The following is a 14,365-nucleotide window of genomic DNA, read 5'->3' as shown; positions in this document are numbered from 1 at the left end:
ATCACAGGCAGTTCAATCATCATCCAAATTGACAGAAAAACTAACTGCGAATAATAAAGCATATAAGCTGAAAATATGATTACGATGTTTAAATGCAAATATTTGTTGCTCCCCACAGATGTTGAAATCAAGGCAAGGCCGGACATATCCAGCAGATGTTTTGCGGCGGTATCGGGATAAAGAAGTGGCTCTGGGGACAACTTGTTAATGGACAACATTCTTCTGATTGAATTAGGGTTGGTACAATCCAATCGAGGTCTTATTTTTTCTGAATTTTGAGGTTTGTGACTTGTTTAACAGTCATTACGATTGACTGCACTTAAATATGTACAGTGAAACTCGAAAATGGTGAGCTTTCTCTTTTAAGACTTTTAATTATAACCTTTAAAATATTCTTTAACATTTAATAAATGCTGACACTTTTCTATTAAAAAATTAATTATTATTTAATGTCAATATTGACAGTATGAAAATTTCGTTTGACATCAATTTGTCCTTAAAGATTTAATTTAATAGGTGCGTTGTTTTTTTTACTCTATTTTAACAGTATTTAGATTTATTAAAAATGTTCTCCTATCAAAAGTTCACTTAGTTGATCCGTTAAACAGATTTCCGACAACTTGTCACTTCGTTTCCCCACAATCATCATACATAAGCCCGAACCAATTCCCTACCGTTTTTCATTCCACATTCCATTGTGGTTTCAATTTCGTTACTCAATTGCGAATTGAGTTTCGATTTCGTGTGTCGGATCAAATCAGAACGCCGGATCGGAAACCAGTAGCCAATTTTGGCATAGAGTCAATTGCAATTAATCAATACCAAATGTGGGCATAAGCTACAAAATAATTTAACCTTTAAAATGGCAATTAAATCGTTGTCTGATCAGTATGGCATCAAAATGGTAACGAAATAGTTGTTACTTTTGTTATTGGACAATTAATCGATGTTGAAGGCCCTCGACCCGCTGACAATTAAACAACAAATTCTTAGAGTAAACGTAAAACGTAAAAGAGCAACAAATCGAGATGAATTCAAGTTGAACCCATTTGTGTTTCTAATTAAGCAATTTCGAGGCGCGTTTGCCGGGAGATTTTAATCGCTAGCACGTTAATTGCCTCCACAAGTAGTTGTTGGTTCTGGGAAATGTGGGATTTGGCCAAGAGTGGCCAAGATCGTAGCCACCGATCGTAATTGACCGTGATCAGTAATGACTCACAAAGATTACGAATTCCGCAGCCCATTCATTCCCTTATTCACTCTCAATCAGAGCGGCGGCTCAATGTCAATGCACTCGAAAGCGGCAAAATATGTATCTGAGACAGAAATACGTTTTAATCAACTTATCAAAAAGTGTCAGTCAAGTCGGCAATCAACATTTGCAATGTGTGTGGTCCCCACATCATCGTGCGATCCATCCATCCATCCATCCCTCCGCCTTCCCCCCTCCGAAAAGTCGGCTCTTCAAGACCCCGCTAGCTGACTGACACCGAACTTAAGTGGCGCACAGTCGCACACGGATGCCCAGATACACAGATACTTGGGTACTCAGATACCCCGACTGTCGGACACACAGATACTCGTTCTCGCTGCGAGCCAGTTTTGAATGCAGCTATCTATGAGCAGCTCGTGGTCGACACTCGTCAGCTGGCACTGGCTAAAGCTTCAAGCCATCAATCTTATTGACACTGTTTCTTTTATTTTTACACATTTTTTTTTTAGACGTAACGTAGAAAAACCAAAAATAAAACAAAATCAGTGGCTATGTGCGAGTGAGCCCCGAAGCAATTGAAACAGTTTAACCGATCTCGATCTCGGGCAATTGAGTTTCCACGCACACCAAGTTTGCGTATCTTTGAGTTTGAGTGAAGCCTAGCGGAGTGCTATAATTTGTCGCTAATGGATCGGTTCATAACACGATATCAACCAGTGTTAACAGAATTTATCGTGGGGTTTTGGCAATAAACTATATTTGTTTATATCTAATACGATACGAAATTCTTATGAAGTCTAGTTAATCTTTAAGCTAAATGCTTGATATCAACTGAAAATATTAAATAAACAATCTTAAACATTTGAATATATTTTTTTTATTTTCCGTTAACCATTCCTCATTTACCTGATTTATCAGCTTACCTATAAGCCTACTTTAGCTAAATTTATTTCACCACGACAAATTCCGCCAAGCTTTCCCTCCAATGGCGCATAAATTCATCGAGAAATGCAATTTAATTACCCGAGATGAACTCGCATTGCCCACCAGGGCAGTAATGACGACAAAACTGATCATAAAGCTGCCTTCTGCGATCATCAGCATCGTCATTATCATCGATTGTCAGCGACTCCGAAGTCGGATTCGCATTTGTTGTGATTGTCACAATTATTACGCACATAAATCGCAATGAAACCGGCAACAGGCCAACGACAATCGACGATCGGCGATCGGCGATCGCATTCAACTGATGATGAGTGGAGGCTGTTCGAAGATCGAAGATCGCGACGATCACGAGTCGGGAGTCGAGAATCGGTAAATGGGGTACCCAGCGTACATATCAGCCATTGGCAAGGCCGGCAAATTGAGTAGCTCCACTGTGTCCAACTGATCGCGGCTACTGGTTAACCTGATCGGATCTGCTCCTCAATCTCCGACGAACAGATCTGTGAAAAGATCATCTTTGTAGGCAAGCATCGTTGCTTAGGATCAAAGCAGTTAGAGATGGGTGAAGATATGAAGTGATGTATGTATGGTTTTGACCGTTAAAATTAGCCATTCATAGAAATATTTGTTTACAATAAACAAAATTAAATAGTAAAAGCTTTTTCTTAAATAGAAAACTGTGTATATGCACGTCCCTTAATTGTATTTTAATTGACTAAACTCTTAAATTAAATTACTTTTAACCTTCAAAAACCTGAAAATGAAAAGTGCTTTAATTTGCAGTACATCCGTTAATTGGTTCCTTCCACTTCCTCTTGGCATTTCGATTCGTTTATCACATTCTCACGCACCCATCTCTCAAGCCATCAGACAGCGGACTGTCTGCTCGTGGTGCATTTCATTAAGGCTTGTTTCTAACTGCTTAATAAAATTTATTTGTATGCACTGGAACGACGTCTTCGGTCCCCTTGGCCAAAATGTGAGGCAGCAGCAGCCTCGCTGGCTCCATCTGAAGCTTCATCTGAGGCTCTGAGGCTCTTAGGCTCCAACTCCAACTCCATCGCCATCTCCAGAGTATCTTTCTGTTGGCCTGCGAGTACAGGACAAGCTTAAGCGTTGTTCGTGTTCGCTGTCAACTTGGGTGGTCCGAGAACTTGGCTCGCTGAACAACAACTTGGATGTGGGGTAAAGACGGGGTGGAGGTAACGGGGCCCCTAACCACTCACTCGATCCTTGCTTTGTGACTCAGTTGTGCAGTTGAGGGAACTTCCTCCGTATATAGATCAAAAGTTAGACAATAGCTGATCCCCAGTTGACATTACCTTCCCCGCTTTACCTTTCCCCCTCTGGCGCCTTTTGTGGTTTGCTGCTAAGGCTTCCTGGAACGATGCTAGAATCTCTCAATTATCCGCGGAGTAACTAACGAAACTGATTATTTACCCAACACTCGACGGCTGATGGCTGGGATTCCGGCTCCGGCTTCGGCTCCTCCACTCCACTTGGCCCCATCGCTGAACCAGTTTTCGGTACGTAGTACGTACGCTGCCCTTTGTTTTCCCACTAACACTCCAAAGTTGGCCAAAACTCTTTAGAGATGATAATGAAGCAGTAATTCCAATAAGTGTGACTATCCGATTTCTCTGCGGGCCCCATCCCCATCCCCAAACCCCATCTCCATCTTCATCTCCATCAGCTCAGCATCGTCGTCATCACGAACAAGTAATTAAAGCGAAACAAGTAATAAACAAACAATAAGACGACGTCCAAGACGCCGACGCCAAACATATGTCTGAAATAAAGGGAAGCATCAGCGGCTCGCTGGGCATGCAAAGTATCTCTTTTGGTTTTTTTTCTGACTGTTTTTTTTTTTTTTTTTTTGTTTCGGTTGGGGAAAAAGTGAAACCAAGGGAACCCAACTCGCTTCCCAATTAAACTTGACAAATGCGGCTGACCACACACACGCACTTCGATTCTTCAAACTTGGATATCTGTCGTGACTGACTGACATAAAATAATCAAAGCGATCCCTGCAGACATGTCAAGCTGTATGACATCCACATCAACATCTTTCCGGGCACCAGAGATCTGGGGGGCTGTCAAAGGAAGTCACCAAAATTTCCCCACATAAAAAGCCCTTGGCTCCGATCTCAGATGATCATTGAAGGCATAAACTCAGCTTGGGTGCGAGTTATGTGCTTCAATTAACACCAGAGTGGCCAGCGGGGTGGCACTGTTTGGGTTGTACTTGTAATTGGTTAAGCTTTAGATGATGTTTAAGCATGTTGTTTAAAGGGTTTAAGCAAAGACCATAATCGAATTATATTATTACGCTATCGGCAGGTATTGCCAATGCCTTTTATGGCTATAATCTGTTGGGAAGCATAGGGCTTTAATGACATTTCTACCTCTTATCAAGTCACTCCCAGTATTTCACAATAAAAAAACAAAACTTTACTGCCAATCTTTATTGCTCTTTAAAAACTTTCCAATCAATTAAATGATAAGTTCAAACAAGAGATCGCAACCTGAAAATAGTGTCAGCTACCGAACTGAAAAATGAGTTCAATTAAGGCTGGCCGACCGCAAATGCGGCTCGATCAGATCGGCGATCTATTGAAATATTCAAATCGTATATCGAGTAGGTAGACATGACCACAACCTGAATCGGTTGGGTTTATAAGCTCATTATTAGTGACAGAACACCAAAGTTGAGGCTGAGTGTGAGCAATAAATAAACGATTAAGTAAAGGCAACAATTCGTGTGTGTGTGTCAGCCGTCAAGCTTAATTAGATTGCGATAGAAGCCCAGAGTTCTCGCTTCTCGGTTCGAAATATCATTGCTGGTGCATATTTATATATTTTAGGTACCACCACAGCCTGCAGTCACAATAATTGAGGCTTATGGGGATTATTTGTTTGTTTTGCCAGATGCATATTTGTGTGCGAGTGATTGACTGATTGACTGCCTGCCCGATTGCCCGAATGCCAAAAGGGAGACCCAGCCCCATTCCGGAACCTCCCACGACTCTCGAAATATTATTTGCCTGATGAATGAAGTCATTTGCTTGTAGAAAATATTTTGACAGCTGTAAATATCTCCACACCCCACGACGCGCTGTTGCCTCGTTTTCAAATTAACACAAATGAAGTTATAAAAATGATTTTTATATGCCATGCCCAAGTTATACAATATGAAATCCCAAACCCAAATGCGGAAACTTGTCTTTCATTTCATTTCAATTCAACATTTTTTCGGTTTCGGCTTCGGTTTTTTTTTTTTTTTGTGTTTTTGCCTTTGCTTCTCGGCCAGAGCTTGGGTGGTCTTTTTGGGCCTAAGCTCGTTGTTGAGTCTTGATTGTTGTGATCTTGAGGTTTCTGTTACATACGAAATTGAAATTTCTGAATTTTTAATATTTCTCTTTTTTGTCTTTTCGTTGCTTGTTGTTGCTGTTCGATGGAGCTCAAGTCAAATGATAGATAAGCAGGTCGCAAGTCGATTGAGTGTGAAATTGGGCGAACCTGAGGAAATTAGGATATGTGGTATTCGAATGACGGTGATATAATACTCTAACAGTGTATTTTATGTGAAAATCATATTATAATCATAAGCGAAATGATTGGAGACTAGAGAAGAGGCATAAGCACTGAATTTTTTACACAAGCCTTTTAATTAGTTCTAATTATTTTATAATAATTTATCAAAGAGTATACCAATTTTACAGGTTTAAAGTAAGATATATTATCTATATTCATTTGTCCCTATTGGAGACACTACCGCAATAAGAGGCCATCCCTAATATACCTCGTTTTTTTCGCTCTTGGTTAGGGTATACAGAAACAATTACAAAATGCCTGGCCAATGTCCAATTTCAGGCCATATTAACTGTTGAGCAGAAAATGCAACTGTCCGCCGCAGCAGTTTCAGTTCACATTAACCAAATGCGGTCAGCAGTCCAGTCACAGTTTAAACGACATTTTTCGCTGTTATCGTGCGGCGGGTTTACAAAAAAAAAATAACAAAAAAGGGGCAAGGGGGCGTTTGGGGCTGCGGGTCTGACAGTTTTATTACCAAGGCGCATGGCTGCTTTTTCCAGTTGCGGCAGTTGCAGTTGCCAAAGCCTTAAAAGGCGCTACTAGTTGTTGTTGTTGCTGTTACAGTTGCTGCCGCTGTACGTTGTTGTTGTTGTTTCTGTTATTGTTGTTGTGTGTTGCTTGTTGGTTGTGCGATAAGTTAACAGTTGAAATTAATTTTTGTCACTTCATAAATCGCGGCGGCTGATTGCCATTGCCATTTCAACTGAACACTCATCCTACACTGAAGGAAAAAGTCTTATCCTAACATTAAAGTAGTTCCCGCTATTATTTAACGGATGATTTAAAAATTAGTTAGTTAGTTACTACAGAAATTAACTATAAATAAGATTTCAGAAAACTTTTTTTTTTAGCTCTTTAGGCATCTACGAATTTCTACAATCACTTTCTAGTCCCATCCTTCTCTGTTTAAATAAACTTGCATTTCCATCGAATTCTATCTATTTTTTATTTATATTCATTTTAAAATAAGTTATTTACAATATAAAACAACATGTTATACCAAAATCCAGTAAGACTTTTTTTTTTGCCGCGTAATTTCCCCCTGAGTTATGTTTGCTTTTGACCCACAAAAACCACTCTATCGTAGCACCATAAAGTGATAGAGAGAACGCTTAAAGTGCACTCATTTAATAGTTTTTACCTATCATGGATAGAACTTTCTTAAAGTGTTTGCCAGGAAAGCGGCCGGTAAGTATTTTCCTCAATGGCTCAATTTGGCGGCCAAAGGGAGTGGGTGAGTGAGAAAAGCGGACGCAAGTTACCCAAGTTCTCTTGAGGCCCTGGATATCGTGATTATCATATGACGTGACAGCCTCGCATATTTATGAATGCATTTGGGTCATAAACAATGTGGTTCTTGGTGTTTCTGTTGCGTTTCCAACGCAAATTGCGCACTTAAACCGTAAAATCGTTTTGGCTAAGAAACTTTTCGTGTTCCTATCATTGATTGAGTTCTTTGATGGTTGCCAATAACCTATAAGCTCTGTCCCTAATTCGGGCTCAAATTGGCCCAATTGCATAAATTTAACGATATAAGGAGTAAAGTGTAGGTTTATGGGTGGAAGTTAAATCGCTCCATTAGGAATTAATTGAATTGATAGTATATTTGCAATCATTTTGCTTTAATTTATTTTTTTCGAAATCACTTTATTGCACCCGCGGGCGGCATTTATATTGATAATGGGAACAAGGCTAACAGTCACCACCAAAGGCATTATTTAAGTTTCACTTATTTATTTAGCTAAATAAAAAAAAAAAACACTTTTTTTTACTATCACCTATTAAATTGTTTTTAGAAAATCGCCCATAACTTTGCACTTATCAAAAAGCTGCACTCAAACGTTTCTTTTACCGCTTCTTTTCATTTGTTTAGAGCAATTTCCTTAGTAAATTTTCCATTTAGAACATGCAAAGGCAGCGAAGGCAAAGAAACTTTTCCAGCAATTTTCCAACGGCAAGAGCACAGAGATGAGAAAATCGGAGGATTTCGAGGGGGGTAATTGCAGGCCGGTGTAATTGAAATTCGTTTGTTTATGTTGTCATTGTTGTTGTTTCTGTTTCTGTTTCTCTAGCTGTTCGGGCCGCGTCTTCTGCGCAAATTGAAAATTACTTAATGGTTCAGTGGCGATCGCTGTCGCTCCCGTTTTCCCCGCTGGCCCCTTTCCCGTTCCTATTTTCCCGCTTGTCGCTGTCTCAGCTACTGGTTAAATGAGCTCAAAGTGCCGGACAAATGCGAAAATTGCTTTCCACCGGCTGGCAAAGTTCAGGAGAGGTATTCTTAAAAAAAAAAAAGCGGTGAGTGTTTGGTTTCAATACATTTTTTATCTCTTTTTGGTTTAAGGGGAAATAAAGTTGGGAATTAGCCAGATCAAGTAAAATATATGGGGGAGCTAAACATACAATTATTCAATTAATCAACATATGAATGATCTTTTAATTCTTTTGAAAGCCCAAGAAGCAGGCATTAAGGTTTTATAATTTACTTTTGAGGGTGAGTTATAACGTTGCTATTTTTTTATACCTAACACTGTTAATATACCATTTAATATGGTTTTACTGTCGGGCTGCAATTTTTTTTATTTTTGTTGGCCTTAATAATACAACACAATAAGAAAGGGATACTTTTTATGTACTATATGCAGTAGACCTTTAAAAATAATGTAAGGTAGAGTAAAAAGGTGTGGTTATTCTGAGCATGGTACTGTAAGTTAATAAATGGTTTCAGTGCATCCAGTAGTTTTTTGCTACTGATTAAAAACAACTAACCACATCTCATACTTAAGTAATACTGTCTGAATTCTCTTTCTATACTAAATAGGTAATATACCATTCCTTCACATCATCTAATGGAATTACCCCACATCGCATACAATTTAGCAACCATAATTGCTAGATACAGACAGTGAATTGAATATTTACCACTTCCTCTCTTGTCCCTATAAAATTCATAAAATATGGCCTGGCAATTTTAAAGATTAAACGCTTATCAAAAGCTCGTGGTTTTATTATAAAGCAATTAATCTGCATTGAAAATGGCGCACAAAATAGACGGCTTCCCATATGTTTGCCATATTTCACGTGGACCGCAAATGGCCGATAAATGCAATTAACTAATTTGTTGTCGAATGTACGTTTTTGGCAACTGTTTTAATCGCCTACGCGCACACGGAATATGTTGCATTAATTTGTCAAATTAACACCTTTGTTGGGGATTATAAAAAACTTTTAATATTTTCCCCAGCCACAGTAATTTTTCAAAAGCAACAAATTTATGACTTTTATTCTGTGCTGGCATTTTAATTCGCCGATTTTGTAGCTGGCTGCGGCAAATCTCACGCTAAATCATTGTTTGCCATACCAGCTGCAGATACATATAAGCCAACTTCATATAGCCACTCCGAAAACGTTTCCGAATCGGAGGCACAACGATAACAACGACAACGTCGCCATCGCCTACAACATTCATTCAAATTATGGAACCGCAGTGCGATCGAGATCTCGTTTTAGTCACGCTAAATTTATACAAAAAAGAGCTTGGAAAAAAACCTAAAAAATGAAACTGAGAAAATGAAAAAGCCACAACAATAAACACACCTTAAACCCCGGAGCGAGAGTGAGACAGGCGACTACACAGCAACGGAGACAGCACGAGTGGAGGGGACTCAAAACAAAAAAAAAAAAATCGTTTCAGGTTAATTAGCGAGCGCGACAAAACCCACCCAAAAGCGTAGATTTATGCACTCGGTATTCGTTTTTGGGGATTCAGTTGCGAGTTTCCCTTTCCCACCAACCCTCTCTAAATAATTATGGGTTTGACATCCATCAGCGTAATGAGTAAATTGCCAAGGAATTACACGTATTCGAGTTTATTTGGGGCAAGCTTTAAAATTGTGTCAAATTGGGTATTAGGAAAGTTTTTACAGAGCTATTATTTCATTAGATTTGGGAACTTTTGTTAGCGCTTGAGATACTTTTGATTGTTGGAAAATAGGTAACAAACTTATATTTCTATGCAATTTACTTCAGTCGGTCTGTTTTTCTGTACAAAACGTGTGGATAATTGGCTAAAACTGTCGTTAGTGCTTAAGTGTTTAAGCCAGTCAATCTTAGAAATTACTTTAAATGATACTTAATAAAGCAATTAAATTTGACTCGTTAAAGATAAAGTCACTGTCATTGCAATTGTTACATGAATACTTATTGGTAATTTAGTAATAAATTAACGTTCGAATAATTCAATTGTAAACTACAATCCATTCTAGTGAGGTCTTGGACGTTATGAAATAGTGCTTTAATATTTTGAGGCTGTAATAAAATTCAGTTATTGCTTTTGCAATGATTCAACTAGTCGAGTAGACCTTTGGAAACTCGTTATAAATAATTGACTTCCTTAAAAAGCTAATAAAGGTAAGCCACCAATCAAAAATACTACAAACTAGTGCTTGAAATTAGTTACAATTTACTACTTGAACCACATGATCCATGGATTTACCAGAGATTCCAGTGGATTAGCCAAAAACTATTAAGGAATCCGAATTGCTTGTTCAAACAGCAATAAGCCACCCCATAAATGAACTCCCCAGCATATGGACTACACCCACCCAGCCAATCCCCCCCATCAAACCCATGAAATTATTAGGCAAACGATTACGAATTCCCTGCGGTGGCATAAACTAAATTCATGAGAGTGCCATGATTGCTGGGAGGTTGTTTTAGGGTTGCTTTCGATGGGTTGGGTTGTTGGGCTTCGGTTCACACACAAAAACGCATGCAGTGGAGTTTCGGGGGTGAGGGCATAATGAGCTTAAGTTATGTTACATAAGCCATAAGGACATGAAAACCACTCGAGCAGACACTTCACTTCGGGGTGAGTGTTTCGCCTCCTTTTCGCTCTCACCAACTATTTCGGTGGTTGGCAAACTAATGAGCTGTGGGTTGCTGTGGTTTGGCTCCGTTTGCCGGCTATGTGGTGTCTGTCGCTTGTTTGCACAACCGCTTTATGAGCTACCACTCAACAACTCGTCTCCTCGAGTGTGTGTTTGAGTTTGGAGAAAGAGTGAGTGAGTGGTGCACTGGCACTGCAAGAAATGGCCACTAAAATCGGCAATAGGTCTAGTCAGTTAATATTGTAATCGTATTTAACAAACTGCCTTGAAAATGTATATATTGCACCATTAGTTTCAACAAAAATAAGTTGATAACCGTTTCAAAGATTACAACATTTAAATAAGATAAGTTATTCACTGTGGGGATCCACAACTTTAAACTTTAATACATTTATACTAGGCCCAGATTAAATCTTATTTTTGAAATACACTTCTAAAATTTTGTGATAACGTCTTCTCAGCTTAGCCTTAATCAATTATTATTATTAAATAAATAATCCTCTTCCTTTTGATCCTTTTATTTATCAAACCTTTATGATGATTAAAAAAGTAGCATACTGGCGTTATTCCTTTTTTTAATTTAATCAAGTACGTTGTATTCTGTAATTAACCCATTTAAGTGATGCATGTTACTTTCTTGACATCAAATAAGTTATATAACTTCGGCTGAATTTTATTTGAAACCAAATTGATTGCGACTTTTTTATTTTCCTAAACAGAAAAATATAAAACAAGGACTCACCTGAGCTGGGGCGATCGCTGTAGCGGGTGCAGTAGACCCACGCTGGCCAAACAATGGGCGTGCCCGAGTCCTCGCCGGATTTACCTCCTGTTCCCGTCGAGGCTCCCGCTCCTCCTGCTGGCGGTGGCGATTTGACCAGATCCACTGGCGCCACCGAGGTGTTGGTGGTGCTGCTGCTGGTAGCGGTGCTATTGGAATCATTGCTATTGCTGCAAATATTCGCCAGTGAACTGGAAAAGCTCAGACTCGAATTGGCGGCGGCATTAGTTTGAGCCAGGTTCAGGGGTTTTCCTGATTTTTTAGGCGCCTTGAGGGGAGATCTGCTGCCATTGGTAGTTCCGGTACTTTTACTATTACCAGTACTGCCGCCACTCACACTTCCACCTCCCATATTGCCACTTAAGCCAGCAATTTTGGGCAATCTGGAGCCAAAGTCCGCTTTTAGGATGTTGTCTATGCTGAATTTGAGGGCTCGCTCGTGCAGATTTTCATTGTTGTTGAGGTGGTTCTGCATGTGATGATGGTGATGGTGGACTTGATCGCGTTGCAGGAGCAGCTGCTGGTGGGGGTGTACTGCTCCGCCTGGTCCCAGTCCCAGGGCCGTGGCCGTCAGCTGAGCCAGTGCATCCTGACCGCTGGGCACTGTGGCCGCCGCCGCTGCCGCCATGGCCATTTGCAGCTGTTTTCCCGCCGCAGCGGCCGTCAGAGCATTCACCCTGGCGGCGGCCATCAGATGCATCTGCTGCTTCATTAGCTCCTCGGCGTAGAGCTGGGATTTCCGCAGGAACTCCTCCTGGAAGGAGGACCCAGTGGAGGGCTGCAGCTGCAGCAGTTCCTCGGGCGAGAGGGGTGGTCCTTCACTGGGCGGCAAAATAGTTGTGGTGCTACTGAAAGCCGACGGTCTGTAGATTTGGCTTATCAAAAGTCGCTGTCGCGCTTGAGCCTGAGCGGATAGAGCCGCCTGTGCAGCCTGGGATTGCTCCTGGCCGACGCTCAAAACACTCGTCTCACTGCAACAGCTGGCGGGGTCCTCCAGGTCCAGATCCTGCTCCTCATCCATCGCCTCCTCATCCTCAATGTTCAGCTGCTCCTCGCACTCCGTCTGCCCCTCCACCTCCTCCTCCTCCTCCCGCACTTGCGGGGAATTCCCCGGCTGGGCCAGCGGCAAGGGCAAGCAATCCGGATGCATTTCACCCACTTCCTGGCCACCTCTTTCCGCTCTCCTCCGCGCCTCCTCCTCCTGGTCCTCGGCCTCCTCCAAGGAGGGTAAAATCAACTTGAGCGGGGGCGGTCGGCTGCTGGCCAAGGTGGACATTAGTTTTTGGGGCTAAAGTCTTCAGCTTGAAAGTTCACAGGGGCCAAAAGCCGACGGCATTTCAGGGCAGCCCGAAACCAATAAATACATTAACCACAAAAGTTATCACTTCGATAGGCAAATAAACTGCGCTTTCGACTTCGATTGGCAATTACTTCAAGTGATAAGCTTATCGATACCGACCGTTAATCCGCTCGCCCGTTAAAAACGTAACGTGCGCTGTTACGAACCGCCGACCAAGTGATTCTCTCGCGAACTGAAAGCAAAGCGAGACGGCAGCAGCTGAGAGCCGCCGCAAAGAGAACTCTCTCTCACGCTCTCTCCCTCACACTGGCCATCTCGCTCTGGCTTTTTCGAACATCCAATCAGCGGCTGTGGGGCGTGCCCTAGTGTTGTCCCGCTCGCACGCTGTCAGTTGAGGTTATGTTAAGTGTTTGTATATTTGTTAATTAAGTGCGTCGTCGCCCCAAACGAAAAAAAAATAAAAAGAAAATAGGGATAAGAACTCCACTCCATTTCCATCTGCGCCTTGTCGTTTTGATTATGCGCTGCAGCATTTAAGTCGTAAATCTCACTCTATGTAGGCTGCCCTCTTCCTCTGCCTCTTACTCCCTGCCGTTCACTCTTCTTTGCGGTCTGGCATCTGCAGTCCTTTTTGCTGGCATCCTCCGTCCTGCTTTATATACCCACACACACATATGGGCACTGGTACTCCAGACTCCGTATGTGTTTATGTACAACACATGCCACAGCTTCCCCATCTCCTTTACTCCTTCGTTTTTGTTCTGTCTCGATACAACGAAAATGTTTGCGCTTTTTGATGTCATTGTTGTTGTTAGCTGCGCTTTATAAATCACCACCACAATTTTTGTTGCCCCAACATCTGCCGTGATTTCATAATTGCTTTTGATGCTTTTTTGTCGCCGTTTTATTGTTTGTTGTCGTTTTGCCTTCACACATATCGCATCGGACAACATCGATGATAGTTCTGCGTAAATGAATACCAATACAATTGCAAATTATCAGACAGGGGCGTAGATCAAAAACCATTAAAAGAACGTGTACGTCAGTACTATATTTACACGTTCAAAATAAATATCCACCAAATGTGCTTAAACAAAGATTAATTGATCTATCTAATAACTATCTAATGTTATTAAAAATTATTATTTTGCTAACTGATGTCAAGACAATCAATTATTTATTGATTTAAAGGAACAAATTTTTAATAATGGACTAATTTTTTTTTTTTGTAATTTATATACCAATGAAACTACACTGTATGTTTGACCCAGTTTAAGACCTCATACCCCGCCCCTGAACAAACGCCTGACATGCGTATGTTTTGGGCTTGTCTAATTGGCCAACATATTGCATTGTTGCAGTGCTTTGTGCTCATAAATCTGTATTTAGCTTTCCTTTCAAGTATTTGTGACATTTTTTATGCGGCATGTGTGGGGTGGAAACGGGTTTGCCTCGCTTGAAGTTAGGTTATGTAGGGAATGCTGATCACTCTTTAAATTAAATCAGGAAAACAAAGTTGTAGTCAACAGAAAGAAAACTAGGGAGGGCTGTATTAATTTGCATTATCTGCAGCGGACCTCTTTAGTGACCATGTTGAGAGTGGTTAATGGATCATATTTCATATCTGTAATCGACCATCAAAGTTG

General features: G+C 40.8%; 1 protein-coding gene across 5 annotated transcripts in view; it reads right to left on the bottom strand.

Annotated features, from left to right (window-relative positions):
* Nucleotides 1-12,948, bottom strand: part of LOC128254006 (homeobox protein invected) — a 34,094-nt gene extending 21,146 nt beyond the window's left edge. For 3 of the 5 annotated variants that reach the window (XM_052982766.1, XM_052982768.1, XM_052982770.1), the window contains exon 1: nt 11,381-12,948. In XM_052982766.1, coding sequence (XP_052838726.1) covers nt 11,381-12,695 — 1,315 coding nt within the window. In that variant the 5' untranslated portion in view covers nt 12,696-12,948. Of the gene's footprint in view, nt 1-5,609; nt 5,678-11,376 lie in introns of those variants that run through there. The other 2 variants (XM_052982767.1, XR_008267509.1) reach the window with 2 other exon arrangements.
* Nucleotides 12,949-14,365: the final 1,417 nt, after the last annotated feature.

The sequence above is a fragment of the Drosophila gunungcola genome (genome assembly GCF_025200985.1).
Source record: "Drosophila gunungcola strain Sukarami chromosome 2R unlocalized genomic scaffold, Dgunungcola_SK_2 000004F, whole genome shotgun sequence".
Classification (NCBI taxonomy): domain Eukaryota; kingdom Metazoa; phylum Arthropoda; class Insecta; order Diptera; family Drosophilidae; genus Drosophila; species Drosophila gunungcola.
The sequence above is the reverse complement of the archived record's forward strand: the minus strand, read 5'-3'. Positions and strand labels throughout refer to the sequence as shown.